Source organism: Poecile atricapillus, chromosome 3 (assembly GCF_030490865.1).
Source record: "Poecile atricapillus isolate bPoeAtr1 chromosome 3, bPoeAtr1.hap1, whole genome shotgun sequence".
Lineage (NCBI taxonomy): Eukaryota > Metazoa > Chordata > Aves > Passeriformes > Paridae > Poecile > Poecile atricapillus.
In genome coordinates, this window is record NC_081251.1 from 86,559,481 (window position 1) to 86,578,156 (window position 18,676).

Below are 18,676 nucleotides of genomic sequence, written 5' to 3' on the forward strand. Positions count from 1 at the left end.
TGCTCTGGCAGAGATCACAGAACCATCTACAAAACCTGGGCAAGATTTTAACTCTTTCACTACCCAGATAAGACTTCCAGATTAATCTTTTTTTTCCAGAGAGAGAGAAGAGAGTGATCAACGGGTAAAGAGACAACATAAACTATCAATGACAGTGAAGAAAGGAATTAAGCTTCAGATGGAGACAGAAATAAGGAGAGCTTTACGCTTTAATAAGCTGAAATATTCTTTTGCTAAAACTCTATAGATAGGCAATTGTGTTCTGCAAAAACTCCTTTAATTCATGAAACAGTATTTTGGGGGAATAGAGTATTTCAAAGTGTGGATTTAAGCAAATGGTGAAGTAGTTGTGATCTTATGTGATGTTGGAACAGAAAAAGAGAAGTGAGAGTTGTTGAAAATTTGTGGCTTTTAAGAGGCAAAGAATAAACTGTTTCCAGAAATGCTCACAGAGATGAAGAGAACTTTTGCCTTTGAATAACTCATCCTTAAAATGACACCCCTTGACCCATGACCCATAACACACCTCAGAGTGATGTGAAATGGGAAGAGAGAACTGATGACAGTTTTCCAGGCAGCTGGCATCAAAGCAATAGAAAACCATAGGATAATGGTCTTCTTGTGAAAAACTCCATAGATTAACAGAAGAGAACAACTTTTTCTCTACAAAGACTGATGAAGAGACAATAGCAAAGTTAGGATTGTTTTAACCATCGAAGTTTTTTTTGTCTCTATGTTGTCATGTGAACGAGAGAATGGTTGAGTAGTGGAGAAAAAGGAGTTCTGGAAGTTTTATTCTAGTTTCTTATTCTTGTAGTTTTGTTAATAAACTTTCTTTGTTCCTTTAAGTTTTAAACCTATTTTGCTCTTGTTCTAATCCATATCTCACAGCAAGAAATAAATAAGTTGTCTAGTAATTTTTTAGCTAATACTTTAAAACCATGACAATAGTTTCAAGAATTTTTGTATTCTATATATTTGGATTTCAATGAGTCATGACATCAAGTACCACCAATCAGATCCACTATGGAACACTTTCATCAGAGAAATCCTTATTTAATTTCATTGTGGAAATACACTCAAAAAGAGGATACTAATTTATGTCCAAAGACTTCTAAAATATACATCTTACTTGAGAGGACAGATGTTTTTGACCATTTTAACTCTGGTTGTGCTAAGAAAGATTTGGAGCAAAAAATCTCACCTCAGCAATCATTCTGTTGGTGTCCCCCAAGAAGAGTAGGTTTAAGGCTTCCTCTTCATTGGTTGCTTGCAGAAGAGACAAGTTTTTCAGATGAATGTTTTGATCAGAGTCTTCCATTATCGTCACTTTTCTACATGGAAAATAAAAACAACAGTGAAAACTAGAGTTTTAATGCATTGTTGTTTCATACTTTCATTTTGATCACACCTAAAAAGTGAAATCTAAAACCCAAACCCAATCATAATGAAAGAACATGAAAAATAAATTATACACATTAAAGGAAGTGTTGATTTCTTTTTTTAATGTCATCTCATTTTTATTCCTTTATTATGAAACTATAGAAAAGGAATATAAGAAAACTGTAAGTTTTAGAGAAAGGTTTGGGATTTTTATTTATTGAGATATAGTCAAATCTCAAAAGTAAGATTACATGAATCATCACAAACAAATAATACATAAGGGTTTGTTTGTTACTACCAAGTACTGATGATACATAAAGCATACCATTATTCTGACGTACAAACAGGCATGCACTATTTCAGAATCAACACATCTGTAGTCATCATGTTTCTAATAACTTTGCATTTGTCAAGATTATTTATCTTTTCATTCTTCTTAAATGATAGTAACTACAACTGTAAATGATCCCTTTCTTAAATTAAAAGCAAGCTAACAGAATGATTTTATTTATTCCTCGTGTTAGAAATGTTCTTAGTTATGCTTCTATAAGAGTAAAGCTCTCAGAAAGGAATTGGATGCAGTAGCAAGGATATGGCAAAAGCTCCAGAAGAGCTGCTAAATATTACTGAAAATCCTTTTTACTTCTTTGAATAGTCCTTTAGTATAAGATTTTTTTTTCTTTCATAACAGTTACTGGGTGTTAAACTTTATTGGCATTACTGAGTAGCCATTAGGGTCTCCTCAGCTGGGAAATTTTATAGTATCCAACATGGAGGCCAAGTAGTTGCCTCACTGGATTTGGAGAACTCTTAGAGAGAAGAACCTGTTAAAAAAGATGTACACTAAATCTGAGGATAAATAACATGTCCTTCAGGGTGAATGACATGTTCTGATACAATTTAAAACAAATTAGAACTTTTTAAAAGTTGAAAGTTGTTTTTATTTAAACCCAAACTTTTATTTTCTGCACAAGTATAGATAACACTTTCTATCTAAACATATACACCCATATGTATACATATATGTATATAAATTTTTTTTTTTATGTTCTTCAAGATAAACCACAAAAGGCCTTGAATTTTCATCTGCAGGTAGTTCTTGCATGTTAATTACTTCAAGTTGCTTCTAAACCAGAGAGATTGTGTTTTGTTCTGCTTTATTTGCCTTCCCCCTGCCAGCCCCAAACTGAGAATGAAATCAAGTATCAAGCAGCATTCCAGAGTATTACTCTTAGATACTGTGGGAGTAGTTCAGTCTGATGGTCAAAACATTCAAATCTCAATAAGGAAATAATTTTAACACCTTGCAATGCACTCACTCTTTTCAAGAAAAATTACATGTAAAAGTACACACAGACCTTCTTTGATAGTCATAACAATTGCTTTTCCAACTATGATTGCCTCCCACTGTTAGCCTTATTTTTGTGTGGTGGTATAAGACATTTTTCACCTTATCAAAAAACTCAGCGTCCCCAGTCAAAGCATAAACCCCAGAGTATAATTCTGCCCTTGCATATCAAACTTTTGATAATGTCAAGTTGAATTCTGTCTACATCTGCGTGTGCATCACACACTAAAGCCCAGAGTGGTTCTGATTACAGTTTACCTTTATTAACTTGTGCCATTTCCTGCATCAACTGAGCTGTCATCAATGCAGAAGAGCCTTGCACACTGAATGCCTTCATTTATTAAATTCTTGTTACTGGCAAACATTGACCTTAAAGCTTCCTTTGATTAATTAATACCACCTCATTAATTTGTGTATTATCATTATTACTATTATTATTATTAATAATAATAGTAATAATAAACAACTCTACTCTTAATATATTTCAGAAAACAAATTACCATTTTGAAAGTCAAGTTTCCTACCTGTCTATAGGGCTTAGAATTAAAGAAATCTAAAATAACCTGTAAAACTTTATAAACATTTAAAATTAATCATAATGATGCAAACAAATTCTGTGCCAATACATGAGCAAAATATAGTGATACTACTTCATTGTGAGGAGACTACAGAGGAGATTATACAGCCAAAAATAAATTTAGGAAAAAAATAAAAGAGAAAAGCAGCAAGTATGCACCTTGGAGTCTGTTCAGAAGAACAGAATAAATTAATGGATAAATTTAAGTAATGCTTAAAACTGCAAGGAACTTTAACTTTTAGGAAAGAATGGTCAGGATAATAATTTTATATATCATGCCAAAAATATGATCTTTCAGAAGGACAACTCCCTGAATACCACAACAGAGGACAAAGTCAACACTTGATTCAAGAGGCAAGGTTACAAAGTTATTCAGCTACCAGCACAACTTTCAACATCACACAGATTTTATTTTCCATCCAAGCAGAGACTTAGAACATAATCTCCCTTATGAGACATGGTCGAACTATTAGATGAGTAAGTTCTTGTGCAGACTGTTTGCTTGACAAATCATACTGTGATAGGAAATCCTTCCCACTGTTTCAAATGGATTCTGTTTTGAGACAATGAAAACAGTTTAGCTGTTCTGGATGTTATGGGCATGACTGGAGACTTACATATTTAGGAGCTAATGATTCATGTAACACTGAACCTAGCAGGCACTGCACACACAGCGGGGCATTCGGGCCTGAGTTATGCTGCACAGATCCCTTGGCTGCAGGATAAATTCAATGAGTTTCTGGGAGAACACCTTCTAGAAAGAAACTTTTTTCTTTTAATTTAATGATGCAAAGGCTCAAAAGAGCAAAATGGACACCTTCTTTTCATGGCCAGCACCTGTACTGCTCTGGTCTGGTGCACCATGGGGAAATCCATTCAGTCTCTGTTCGATGTTGCATGGATGCAGGGCACTCAGCACGTGATGCAGTGCAAGATTTACTTGCCACCTATCCTCCTCCTCTTACTCTGTCTTACCAAAATGGTTACCCTATTAAGCCGTTTGCTTCTAAACCTTTCTTACTGAGATCTGGAAAAAGCTGTGCACTATCTCTCTCTCCCATCTACCCCACCATGTAGAACAAGGAATCAAAAGTGAAACAATGAGATTGGTGGCTCATGTATGAACAAAACATACAAAATCTGTTAGAATTTGCAGTCAACTTCAATAATCTCACTCGCCAAAAAAAAAAAAAATTGTTAAATAAACTTTGACATTTGCTCATCAAATGCTTTTAGAAAAGTTACTTTAAAAAAGTTTCACTGGACTTTACACTCTTTTTCAGGAAATAAATCAACATAAAACATGGAAGTGAATAACCAATATATCATGTATGGTTAAGTTATTGTGTGCATTTAACGTGTACTTTGTTTGAATTGCAATTAAAAAAAATAATAATCTTTGAAGAAATTATTCAAAACAGTTTTTAGCTGTTTCCTCATTAACAAAAAGGAAAGTCTAACCTTATAAAACTTTGTATTCTCTTAACCCTTGTTATTCAGTAATAACACATTGAACACTTTTAATTTTGAAAGAATGTATTTCATATTAAAAAAAAAGTGACCTAGTAATATTTTTAGCCTTAGAAGTTTTAAAATACTGTTATTCTCAGAACATTGAAAATATAGTTCTTGAAGGTTTATGATTGGTGGTCAGTTTCCAGATTAGATAATTGGTACAGCCATTAAAAGTGACATTAACACTGCTGAGAGAGGAGAATCATGTTTATTTGCATCAAAAAATCAGACTGAATAAAATATATTTCCCATATGTTAGAAATTATTCCTTTATCCTTATTTTATGTTTATCCTTCTTTGTTAAGGAAAACAGGAATTACTATTATTTTCCATGTCAGCAATTTGGTAACTCTTAAAGCCCTTGGAGGGCAGTAGAGAAACAGAAGAGTATAAACTCATTTGAGGTAATTTACCAATATGCAGTAACAGGTTTTGTTTTAAAGGGAAATTATTTCACGCTGACCCCATGGAACATAAGAATTTGTCCTGGGGTGACTTTATGATACTGGTATCCCCAATCGTCTGGTTTATGTTATATATTAAGCTCTGTACCTTTAAGACTGGCTCTGAGAGCAAAAGAGGGGGAAAAAGAAGCCGCAGTTTGTGTTAAAGAAAATATAACTCCCACACATCTCGCTCCTGGACTGTGTTGTCTGCAGCACAGACAGACGGCGGGACAGAGCTTCTCCCTGGCTTTTAGTTAGTTTTAGTTAGCTGAGGCAGAAGAATTCCCCGGACCTTTGGTTTTTTTCCTTTTTCTTGGATCTGTGCAAGCCTGCTCTGGACTGAACACCCAGCTAAACCCCGGGAGCCCACGCCTGTGGCCCACCAGGGCCTGGGCCTCGGCACTTTTCCAGCGCTGGAGGGACTGATAAGAAACTGAGCAAGCCGAGCTACACACCACATGAAAAGGACTTTTCTTCCTAGATTTGCCATCCCATCGAACAGCAAGAGGTTTTATTATTTAATATTATTCAATTTTCTGTTAAATAAACAGCTTTTTCCACTTCTCTCCAAAGAAATTTTTTCCCTTTCCCGGACCGGTTGGTGGGGAGGGGCATTTCCCTGGGGAAATCCCCATCCAGAGTTTTCCTCCCTAATTTGCCCTAAACTAAGACATATACAGCTTTTGGCGCCCAGTGCGGGGCGAGAGAAAGTGGAAAAACCTGTACTGATTGTTGGTTGTATTTTTGGTTGTATTTATTCTGTGTTAAGATAAAGCAGTCAGTAGCCATGTTGTTTGGATACATAATATCTCTCGGGGTGGAAGCCTTCATGTCGATCTGGTCCCTAGAATTTTTTGAGGTTTTAATACTTGTCTTTTCCCTCTTTCACAATAGAGGGGCATGGATTAGAATGGTTATTGTGCTGGGCTTGGTGATAATTATTTGTAAGAAGTTTATAGAACTACTGAAGTTTCTGTCAGGTATGTTTGGCTTATGGTTTCTTCGCCCGACCCTGCCTCCCAGTCCCAGTAGCACATTTTGGGAGTTTATTGGTAATTGTACCCAGTTTGTTAGAGGAAGAGCAGGGGATGAGGCTTTTCAGCCTTTTCTTTCCTTTTTCTCCTTTGAATCTGTTATGTCCCTCTTTGAGAATATCCAGTTTCCCCTGAGTGTTAAGGATACCACTTTCCTGGTCACTTTCCTGGTAGTTCAGCTGTTAAGCTTCCTCTATACGGCCTGTAACTTCTCTAGAATGAGGGCTGAGATATCCAGAGGAGCCAATGAAACCCCTGTCCCAGAAGTAGGCTCAGGTGTGAAAAATCCTGAGTGGAGTAGAGAATGGGAAAGAATTGGCCGAACTCTGGAGGAATTTTCTGATTCCCCAGCCTGGGAATTTTCACGTGAACAAATTCAGAACCCAGATGAAGTAGGGAAATATCTGGAAGAGAATTGCTGTGATGATTCTAAGAAGAAAAATTTCATTGCAATAAGCTGGGCCCTAGTGTATGCTTATCGCACGCTGCTAGATACTGTAGGGCAGGCAGATAAATCAGCAGCTACCCCAGTCACTCAGGCTGCAGCCAAGTCAGCAGCCAAACCAGACAGTGAGCCTAAGCCAGCAGCCAAACCAGACAGTGAGCCTAAGCCAGCAGCCAAACCAGACAGTGAGCCTAAGCCAGTGGCCACACCAGACAGTGAACCTAAGCCAGTGTCTGTTGCTCCTACCACGAGAGGTATGAAATTCAAAACCAAAACCGATCGGCCAGTAGATGATGATAATGGCGATGAGGGGGAAGGACCCTCAAGACCAGCAACTGATCAAAAATCAGAAGGCGCTGGTGAACCTTTCTCCCTGAAGGACCTTCGTGGCCTGAGAAAAGATTACACTCGACGACCTGATGAATCTATAATTAGTTGGTTAGTCCGTCTGTGGGATGCTGCAGGTGAGGCTACAGTTCTGGATGGCACTGAAGCGAGGCATCTGGGATCCCTGTCACATGATCCGGTTATCGATCAAGAAGTGATGAGGGGGGCTGACCCTTACAGTCTCTGGGAACGGGTCCTAAGAAGTGTGGCACAAAGATATCTGTGTGCAGATGATCTCTATATACAGCAAACTCGTTGGAAAACCATAGAACAAGGGATTCAGCGCTTGAGAGAAATGGCAATAGTAGAGATTGTCTTCGTGGGTGACTTAGGTACTAGAAATCCAGATTTGGTGCCATGTACATCTGTGATGTGGCGAAAACTTGTTCGACTTGGGCCACAAGAATACGCTTCTGCTTTAGCAACAATGAAGCGGGATGACCGAGAGGAGACTGTGCTGGATATGGCGAAGAAACTTCGAACATATGCAGATACCGTGCATGGCCCCATGCAGGCAACAATTGCAGCTGTGAGAACAGATATGCAAAACCTCCAAGACAAAATGGAAGAGAATTTCAAGAAACTCAAGGAAGATCTTCTTCCAGTCTCGGCAGTACAGTCCAAGAGCCCCGGGACCCAACGCAGAAATTCCCCAGATAGAGAGAAAAAGCTACGAGCTGAGCTGTGGTTTTTCCTACGTGACTGTGGAGAAAACATGAAAAGATGGGATGGAAAATCTACTGGTGCTCTGGCACAACGAGTGCGTGAATTAGAAGACAGCAAGACTCAGGGGGGATACTCCACCAAAAAGAAAGCCGCTCCAGTAGCCTGTAGTCAAACTGACAAGTATGATGATGACATGTCTGATTCTCTTGAAGGAACTTCCAAGACATATACCCAAGGAAAGAAGGATAACCAGGCTTAGAGGGGCCCTGCCTCTAGCCAGGTAGAGGCTAGGGAAAACCGTGTCTTTTGGACTGTGTGGATTCGTTGGCCTGGCACATCTGAACCACGAAAATATGAGGCCTTGGTTGACACTGGTGCCCAGTGCACCCTAATCCCATCAAAATATGTAGGGGCAGAATCTGTTTCTATTGCTGGTGTGACAGGGGGATCACAGGACTTTACTTTAGTGGAAGCTGATGTGAGCCTGACTGGAAATGAGTGGAAGAAACACCCCATTGTGACTGGCCCAGAGGCCCCGTGCATTTTAGGCATAGACTACCTCCGAAGTGGGTATTTTAAGGACCCAAAGGGGCTTAGGTGGGCATTTGGGATAGCAGCTGTAGAGACAGAGGGTGTCCAGCAACTGAACACCTTGCCTGGACTGTCAGAGAACCCATCTGCAGTAGGACTCCTGAAAGTGGAAGAACAGCGAGTACCAATTGCCACCTCGACGGTGCACCGCCGGCAGTATAGAACAACTCGAGATGCTGTGATCCCCATCCACAAGATGATCCGAGAGCTGGAGAGCCAAGGGGTGGTCAGCAAAACCCACTCACCCTTCAACAGCCCCATCTGGCCTGTGCGTAAATCTGAAGGAGAATGGAGATTGACTGTGGACTATCGTGCATTGAATGAAGTAACTCCACCGCTGAGCGCTGCCGTGCCGGACATGCTAGAGCTCCAGTACGAGCTGGAGTCCAAAGCAGCAAAGTGGTATGCCACTATTGACATTGCCAATGCATTTTTCTCCATTCCCCTGGCAGCAGAATGTAGGCCTCAGTTTGCTTTCACGTGGAGGGGAGTGCAGTACACCTGGAACCGACTGCCCCAGGGGTGGAAGCACAGCCCCACCATCTGCCATGGACTGATCCAGGCTGCCCTGGAAAAGAGTGAGGCTCCGGAACATCTGCAGTACATTGATGACATCATTGTTTGGGGAAAGACGGCTGAAGAGGTCTTTAAGAAAGGAGAGAAAATCATCCAAGTTCTCCTGAAAGCCGGTTTTGCCATCAAGAAGAGCAAAGTTAAGGGACCAGCTCGTGAGATTCAGTTTCTGGGGGTAAAGTGGCAAGATGGACGGCGTCAGATCCCTACTGATGTCATCAACAAGATCACAGCAATGTCTCCACCAGCCAACAAGAAGGAAACACAAGCTTTCCTAGGTGCCATAGGTTTTTGGAGGATGCACATTCCTGAGTACAGTCAGATTGTGAGCCCTCTTTACCTGGTCACCCGCAAAAAGAACACTTTCCAGTGGGGCCCTGAACAACAACAAGCCTTTGCTCAGATTAAGCAGGAGATCGCTCATGCAGTAGCCCTTGGCCCAGTCAGGACAGGACCAGATGTGAAGAACGTGCTCTACTCTGCAGCCGGGAGCCATGGTCTGTCCTGGAGCCTGTGGCAGAAAGTGCCTGGGGAGACTCGAGGCCGACCACTGGGATTCTGGAGCCGAAGCTACAGAGGGTCCGAAGCCAACTACACTCCCACAGAGAAGGAAATCTTAGCTGCCTATGAAGGAGTTCAAGCTGCCTCAGAAGTGATTGGCACAGAAGCACAACTCCTCCTGGCACCCCGACTGCCAGTGCTGGGGTGGATGTTCAAAGGAAAAGTTCCCTCTACCCACCACGCCACCGACGCTACATGGAGCAAGTGGATCGCCCTCATCACGCAGCGCGCCCGTATTGGAAACCCAAATCGCCCTGGGATTTTGGAGATAATTACAAACTGGCCTGAAGGTGAAAACTTTGATCTCACTGATGAAGAGGAGCAGGAACAAGTGACACGGGCTGAAGAAGCTCCACCATATAACCAACTTCCAGCAGAAGAAACACGCTACGCTCTGTTCACTGATGGTTCCTGTCGCATCGTAGGGATGAACCGGAAGTGGAAAGCAGCCGTATGGAGCCCCACACGACAGGTCGCAGAGGCCACTGAAGGAGAAGGTGGATCAAGCCAACTTGCTGAACTCAAAGCTGTTCAACTGGCCCTGGACATTGCTGAAAGAGAGAAGTGGCCAAAACTCTATCTCTACACTGACTCATGGATGGTAGCCAATGCTCTGTGGGGATGGCTGGAAAGGTGGAAAAGGGCCAACTGGCAACGCAGAGGAAAGCCAATCTGGGCTGCTGATGAGTGGAAAGACATCGCCACCAGGGTAGAGAAACTGTCTGTGAGGGTCCGTCATGTAGATGCCCATGTCCCCAAGAGTAGGGCTAATGAAGAGCACCGAAACAATGAGCAGGTGGATCAGGCTGCAAAGATAGAGGTGTCAAAGATAGACTTAGATTGGCAACACAAGGGAGAGTTGTTCCTAGCTCGATGGGCCCATGATGCCTCAGGCCATCAGGGTAGAGATGCCACCTATAAGTGGGCACGAGACCGAGGGGTGGATCTAACCATGGACAGTATTTCCCAGGTTATCCATGACTGTGAGACGTGTGCCACGATCAAGCAGGCCAAGCGGTTGAAGCCCCTCTGGTACGGTGGGCGGTGGTCCAAATACAAGTATGGGGAGGCCTGGCAGATTGACTACATCACACTGCCCCAAACCCGCCAAGGAAAGCGCTACGTGCTCACGATGGTAGAAGCCACCACTGGATGGTTGGAAACCTACCCTGTGCCTCATGCTACAGCCCGGAACAGAATTCTATGTCACTAACACATATTGTTAGCGTGTTACTAACATATATTGATGTAGGCATCACTGTTGATGTCTGAAGTTAATTGGCTCTCAGCTTAAAATGTGGTTTTCCTTAAGTCAGACAGTATGGTACTAAAAATTAAACATTTCCCTCTCAAAGAGGACTTTGAAGAATCTTCACACAAAAATGAGGAATCCCTTTTGCTGATGTGAAGTTGAGATTCTATTTTCCCCTGGCCACATCACTCTGGAGTAATGGTTGTCTGAGTTCCCTAACAAGTAGTTCCTCAGTTGCTGCAGCTTAGACTGTCATTCTAAGGCAAAACAACACCAATTGTAATTTGCTTTCACGTGCAAGAGGGTCACCTGCCATCAGACAGGTAAAGCAGTAACTTAATGGTTACCTATGAATTAATCCAGTCATTCCTGACTAATGGTTCTATAACCTCAGTCTTTACTTCTGTGTCATATATGGTGTCAAAAAATTTCTTACTTCTGAATAAATAATATGTTAGGAAGAGTTTTACTTGTAGGTCGCAACCAAAGTGAAATTCAGTAACATTGGGTTACATAAATAAATGATAAAAGGCTCTTGCACAAATGCATAGTAAATTAAGAGCTTTAGAAAAGCATTGCTGATTTGAACACATCTGCAAAACTTATATGAAAACATAAGGTGGCACTAAGTATTTAAATAGTCTTCTACCAGCTTTATTTTATAGCAGTAATTTCATACCTTTGTGTGTTGAAAACAATCATAATTTCCTTTTATGAACACGGAATTCCCTACAGCTACAAACAGAATTAGATTGTCAATATTAAATTCAATTTCTTCATTCTAACAAGTAAGATTCTTCAAATGGTTTTTTGCATCTGCAAATGCTGGATTTCATTACAGTGTCACAAAATTAAGACACTGTCAGTTTTGTATAATAAAACAAGTACTAAGTATACTTGTTTAGTATACTTTGTAAACTAAAGTATATTTTGTATGGACATTAAGGTATATCAAATTATATCTTCTGTGGTTGATGAGTAATGTTCCAACTAAACATCAAGAAAACTAGTTTTTTTATTTAAAATAGAAGTTTAATGGGATTTCAAAACCAATCTTAGATGTTGTAGAAATATCTGTACCTATTAGAAACATGATACTTATTAATGTATACATATATAAATATCTGTATGTATATAAACAGGTATATGTATATAAATCCCTACATATGCATGAATACATAAATAATTACTTAATTCTGCATAGGACTCTGTATATGTACATAAATAGATAGACATATCAATGTGCAGCTGTATAGGCCACATTCATGTATTTGTCAGGAATTTATTTCCAGAAAAGTAGTGATTGTTTTTGTGAGAAATTTTGTGAGAGATTGTTTTGTGCCCTTCTCATCTGGCAGACTCAGATGAAATGAGTAAGCAGTGCTAAGAGGAAAATTTCATAGTCTACAGAATATACAAAATATGGCTGCACACAAAACCTTGACTTCAGGAGCTGAGATTCCAAGTCTAATCATGTAATGTTTAGATGCAACGGACAATTTAAAAAATGCTTATTATTCACTTTGCCTTAAGCATCAAATACAATTTTAATGACTCATTTTTCAAGTACGATCAACAATGAAATTAACAATGCAGTAAACTTGAGTAATTTCATAGCATTAACTTCACTAAGTTGAAAAAGGTGTAACACACTACTTTTTCATACTATAAAAATGGACACAATTAAATTATATTATCCAAACTAGCCTCTGATTAAAATTTTTGTCTGCATGCCAGAGGAAGCAGGTAATAAGTTCAATTAGAAACCTAAACTTTGCCATGAAGGACACTGGTAAAGACACACAGTCCTCATAGCACTGATGTGTCATAAAGCAACAAATTTTATTTCCATTTTTTAGGTAAAGAAATGGAAACAATTAGACCAATTCATAGCCCAGTCCTACACTTTGCATATGTCTGCTGTTTTCCTAATCTCTAGACTGGATTTTTTTATAAAGATAAATCTTGAAAATTATTTCGTACATACATGTCCTAGATACCCCAGACTATTTGGAAAAATAAAGCTCCATTTAAACACAGTAAAATATTGTGTTGGAAGATTTTTTTTAATAAATAAAATTATTTAATAATAATAAATTAATTAATTCTTTAATAATATGAATAGCATAATTAGTTATTTCAAAATAAAATTCTACTTGTTTTCTTTTATTGCCCCATTGAAAATTTTCAGTATGTTTCCTGTTCTTGTATCAGCAGTGATTTCATTGCTATTTACAAATATTTGTTACTATGATGTTGAGTGATAAAATTCATGGTGCCCAGCATTATCTCAGGGCACTTGTAAATCCAGTAAACAATTCACTTATTCACACCTATTTAGTGTTGTGTTGCTATTTAAAAATAACAGACTATCAACTACTATTTCAGACATGGAGACTAGGATTTGGATTTCATATAAATTAGAAATCTTTAACTTCAGCTACAGTGTTCATCACCTACAAACCTTTGTTTACTACTCTCCTCCAAGCATTAGTAGGTGCTAGTGTCTGATCAATGATAACTATTATAACAACCATCCATTCTGAAGGAAATATACTGTTCTTTGGAGCTCATTGTGGCCTATTTTCTAGCTGCAACTTATTTCATAATTGCATATTCTAGAAAAATAATTATCCTTGAAGGAAAAGGTCCAAATAGAAGCAGGGAGATTTTCTCATTACTGTTACTACATGTCTCTGCCACACACAGTCATACATGCCATACAAAGAGACAGGCTGCCATGAGGAAAACAAGTGCACTTTCTCCTTGTCAGAGGCTGCAAGAGATCTTTTTGCATAATAGCAACAAACACTCTTAATCCTTTCACTTCTGGTTTCTTCCTAGCCTCCATACACACAAAATAACAGAATATTTAGGAACCATTGATAAAAGTGTGAAAACAAAGTATTCTAATTAAATTAACACTGAGATCAGTAGCACAAATTCAAAGAAATTGACAATACAAACAATGTGATAGGGTATATTAAAATTATTCATTTAGGTTTTGATGCTTTTCTGTAATCTTATTACTTACGGCAAATCTTCCATTCTGGAGGCCTCATGTCTAGGGTCCAGCAGATCATAACCACATTCATTGTAGATTTCTAAGTAGGAAACATGAGTTGTGTACACTTTACTGCTATCCTGGATAAGAAAATAAAAAAAAAATAGCCCTATAAACAGAAGTCAGATGTAGATTAGAACACAAAGTTATTTCTACGGCTTCTAGGTCACTTTCTCACTTTGTCTCTTCTTTTTCCTGAGTATGGTGCACATGTTCAATTAGTGATACTTTCATACTATAGGCTACAATATGCATAGGGACTCAAGAAGAAAGGAAAAATACACAAAAACCCCCAATCAAAACAGACACACACACAAAACTCACTAAAATAAAAATCCCCCACAAAATGCCGCTGTGCCCATAAGTTTAGTCTGGGATTTTTAATTAATTCCATGTACTTCAGAAAGTCTGTATCTATTTATAACATGGGAGCTGCTTATAGAACGATGCAACATGACATTTTTCACCTCTGCCCTAAAAAGGGAAAGTCAGTATAAAAAGGTAAATACTCATATTATGGATAGAAAGACTATGCTTAAAGAAAAAACCAAAATTATAGCAAAAACTGCAACAAAAATAAATTTACTTCATTTAGAAACATCAGTGATGTACTGCTTTTCACTCTCCTCATCATAACATTAGAGCACTGTATATGATGTCAGTTGCTCTCTGTAATCACAATTCTTTTGGTAAATTACATCGCCAAAAATTGACACAACTGAGTTTTGCATACAGAATTTCCCCCTGCCCCAAAGCCAAATCCAAGCAACATAAACCTCAAAATAATGGGCTTTGATTTCCAAAATTAATGAAGAAAAAAAAAGAATAAAAAAATCAGTCACTTCTTTTCAGCAGACAAAGCCACTGTGAAAGCACTCATATTAATTGGTTATGACAGTTCACTATTTCAAGGGACATAATTTAAAATATATACTACAGATGGATGGAAAAAATGTAGTAAGAAGCAGTTTCAGCAGAATGCCATGGAAATAGGAGAATTTCTAAATTAAAAGGAGATGTTATTAAAAACAAAGGGCTTGATTTGCTTCTAATTTAGTGTAAAAAGTTTTGTTGCTTTGGTTTCAAAGTGCACTGTGTTTGTCCAAGTAAGAGCTTAACAAATTGTGTATTTCATGTCCCTGACTTCACTTTCTCCTGCTTCGTACTACTTTGGGTTAGAAGGAAAATGATTCTTCTCTACTATTTGAGCACCTTCCAAACCACAATTTCAAAGAAATGAAACAGGGGAAAGATATTAAAAGAAAGGCAAGAAGAAAGATTAAACATCAAAAAGAGATTCTTTAAAATGCACTAAGAGAAAAAAAAATTATATGAAGCAGGAAAATTGAGATAGCCCTATAAGCATAACTAAGTATAGCTTTTGATCCAAAACCCAGTCTAAAGAGGGAAACATTCATATTTCTGTGCTAAGAAGTTGACAAACATGCTAGTTATTTTTAATCCTGTTTTGTTTTTATTACATAATTAACATTAGAAAAGAATGTTGGAGTGTTGGCACTGTTGCTGGCAATTACACAATAAACCTGCTTACTTTTCATAAGGGAAGTTCTCCATGGGGGTTGTGTAAGTGCAGCAGAAGGTCTAAGATAACATGATCATGTGGGTTTTTTTTCCCTTCCATTCACACAATGGCAAGCTTTTGTGCACCTGCCATATGCTACGTGCATTTACCTGCCAAAGCCATATTTCTGAAGAGCCAAAGTAATTACTTGCTGTTGTTAACCCTTACTGAGACAGAGCATATTAATGTGAATGACACATATACCCTTGTGCAAAAAGATTGGTACTCTGTAGTACATGACTGAAAGAGTATAAAAGTACAGTGGAATGATTTATGTTAATGTAAAATAATATTTAAATTTGCTTAATGAAATAGCTTTGCTAAAATGTGAAGATAAATCAGTCACAGGTCTGGTGGAGTAAATGAAGAGACAAAACATAAATTTCACCAGACTCCTCTCTTCCTCTCTTCACTTTTGCTTCCTATAATTAAAAAAGCTTTGAAATAATTGACTGTGCTCACTCACATAAGTATTTCAGACACTAAAAGAAAATAAAATTTCTCACAAACCTAATAAACATGACAAGCAATCAGTATGCTTACTCTGGCACATCCTTTTGCTTTATTGACACATTTCATTGCATAAAAAGTCAAAATGAAATGCAGTGTATGCAATATAAAACCAGAGTGGAGCTGATGTGTTAGACAAGGAGAACCACTTGTGTGATCTGAAGGAATGCTGCACCAACAAAAAATAGCCTGGATTTTAAAACTACAAAAGCCCCCACAATGATGCCCAGTATTTTCAGAATATTGTAATAAACCAGGTAGACAAAACAACTACAAATATATTCTTGCACACAGTAAGTACCGTGTCAAGTTAGATATTTTCTTAAGCATTAGTTTTAGGGCTTCCATTAACACTATTATAAAAACAACCTTTAGCAGTAGTTAAATATTTTAAACCAGACATTAAAAACAAACAGAAAATAATGTTCCACACCTTCTGCAATTGATCAAAAATATAAGATAAGGTCCTGGGAATGATGCCTCGATCACTGTAACGTTCTGCTCCTCCTGTGATGGTAAAAGTTTTGCCACTGCCTGTCTGACCATATGCAAAGATAGTACCGTTGTATCCAGACAAAACACTATACAATTAAAAAAAGGAAGACAATTAATATTTAAGGCAGAACATATTGTCCATGATCAACTTTGTAGAGAACCAAAATACAATTAAGATTAATTCTTGAATACATAGAAACTGTCTTTGGTAATACAAGAATACACTTCAATATATATATTATAAATTCTATAGAATTTAAACTATCTAGAATGAAAGGATTTCTCAATGCCTTGACTTAATCCATCATTAGCTGATAATATTTATTACTATTTACACTACCTTGTAATACTTTTTAGTTTGGCAGTTGACTTTTTGAAAGGATAATATTTAATATTTTTAAAGACTGTAGATGTCAGGAATTGTGCCATTCATACACTAGAAGAATCAAGAAATAGTTCACTTAGGACTTCATTAAATGCAAACAGAGAAAACTATATTGTGGTTAGAAACTCAAATAGGATACTGTTATACCAGAGTCCAGCTTTTATTCAGAGAATACAACTATACTAAACTATCAGACTGTGCTTGGATAAGGGTATGCAGGAGAACCTGTGCTTAAATCAAAGTAATAAAATCTTCATTTACTATGAAAAAACACAAATCCATGTTGGTAATAGCAAACTTTTTCTGTTATAATTATGCCTGTACAAGAAGCTAGATGGAACAGACAAAATAGCTATAAATGCCATAGCATGAAATGACATTCAGACTCATCATCTTTTTCACATCTCTTCCATTTGCAGAAGTGCCTAAAAAAAGTCCAGTTCAAATATATTTCTCTAATTCATCACACTGCCACCATTGACTTCTACCTGATATCCACCAAACAGTGGAACAGTGGAGCATGTTGTAGATAAGCTTAATCATCTTAAATTTTGGATTGGATTTACTATGCTTAAAGACCTACCAATTTTGTTCAACAAATGTAAAATCAAAAATTATTCTTGTGCATTTTGTTCAAAGAAAAAATTATAAATAAGCTACGATTTAAATAAATAAAAAGAGGGAAAACAACCCTTGCATAAGAAGAAAAGAAACATGTATATAGATAGCTGCTGGTCTGGCACTACAAGAGATGCAATGATTCGCCAACTTAATAAAGTTTATTTAAAGGCCTGAGTAGTTGCCAAATTGCTTATTTTAATCCATTACAGTAGGACATCAAAGACAAAAACAGAAACATGTTTCTGGAGTTACAGTGAACATCTGCTCCCAAAACATGCAAAGATGGAATATATATAAAAATATTAGATTCCAGATGCTAAAAATCAAAACAATTGTTAGGATAAAACACCTCATTCACCTATCTTAGGAATTTCCAGTACCCACTGTCACAGTATCTGAATGCTGACAACAGTAATGACTTGCCAGATGGTAGCGGGTATCAATAGAAGTTCAGACATGGCAAATTCAAACCTAGCAAGGGGAAATGATTCTTCAAGCAAATTGTAGTTAAGCTGTGCAACTCTTTGCCACACCATGTTTTGGACATTAAAATGTGATACAGGCTTCAGCAGAGATTGGACTAAATCACCAAAAATTTTGTCTTCAGGGCTACTAATCACAGAGAAATTGGAAAATCCCAAAACTAAAAATAACTAAAGATTGAGAGGATACATGGGGGAGGCAGCTCTACATGCTTACTCTATTTTCTTCCTCTGAACATTGTTTGTTAGTTCCTGTGAGAGACAACATAGTGTGCTGGATGGAACTTTGGTCTGATGCAGTACAGTTGCTATTCAGCTCATACAGAAGAGCTCCCTGGCTTTTCAGAGCTAGCAGCTGGGGTTGTTAAATTTTCTTACTCCTTCTCTTCTTTAAAGGAGTGTCTTGCAAAATGTTAAAAACTAGTAAATGTTTGACTGCAAACTATTAACTCAACATACCTGCACTTCAGAGACAGCGGTTGATTAGAATCACTGTGGGAATTTTTTTGCTTGCTCACTGCTTGCTGAATTAATAAAATTGATTTTCATGAATGATCATTTAAATTAGCTCCTTGATTTAGTCATGACAAATTTATAACACTCAGAATTTTGCATATATTTTTTTCTCTCTGAAAGATGAATTTTGGCATGGTTGAGGCATTTTGTTGAATAAATAGTCTCTTCGCTACTTCAAAAAAAACACATCAAAGACCCATAATCCAAGGAGAAGATTTGCAGAAAAGATCTTTCATGCACTTA

General features: G+C 37.8%; 1 protein-coding gene across 1 annotated transcript in view; it reads right to left on the minus strand.

Moving 5' to 3' along the window:
* KIF6 (kinesin family member 6) overlaps nucleotides 1–18,676 on the minus strand; it is a 260,796-nt gene that overhangs the window by 202,253 nt on the left and 39,867 nt on the right. Inside the window, exons 4-6 of the mRNA XM_058835346.1 lie at nucleotides 16,368–16,515; nucleotides 13,813–13,922; nucleotides 1,205–1,334 (exon numbers count right to left, since the gene is read on the minus strand). Of these exons, the coding sequence (XP_058691329.1) occupies nucleotides 1,205–1,334; nucleotides 13,813–13,922; nucleotides 16,368–16,515 (388 nt within the window). The remainder of the gene's footprint in view (nucleotides 1–1,204; nucleotides 1,335–13,812; nucleotides 13,923–16,367; nucleotides 16,516–18,676) is intronic.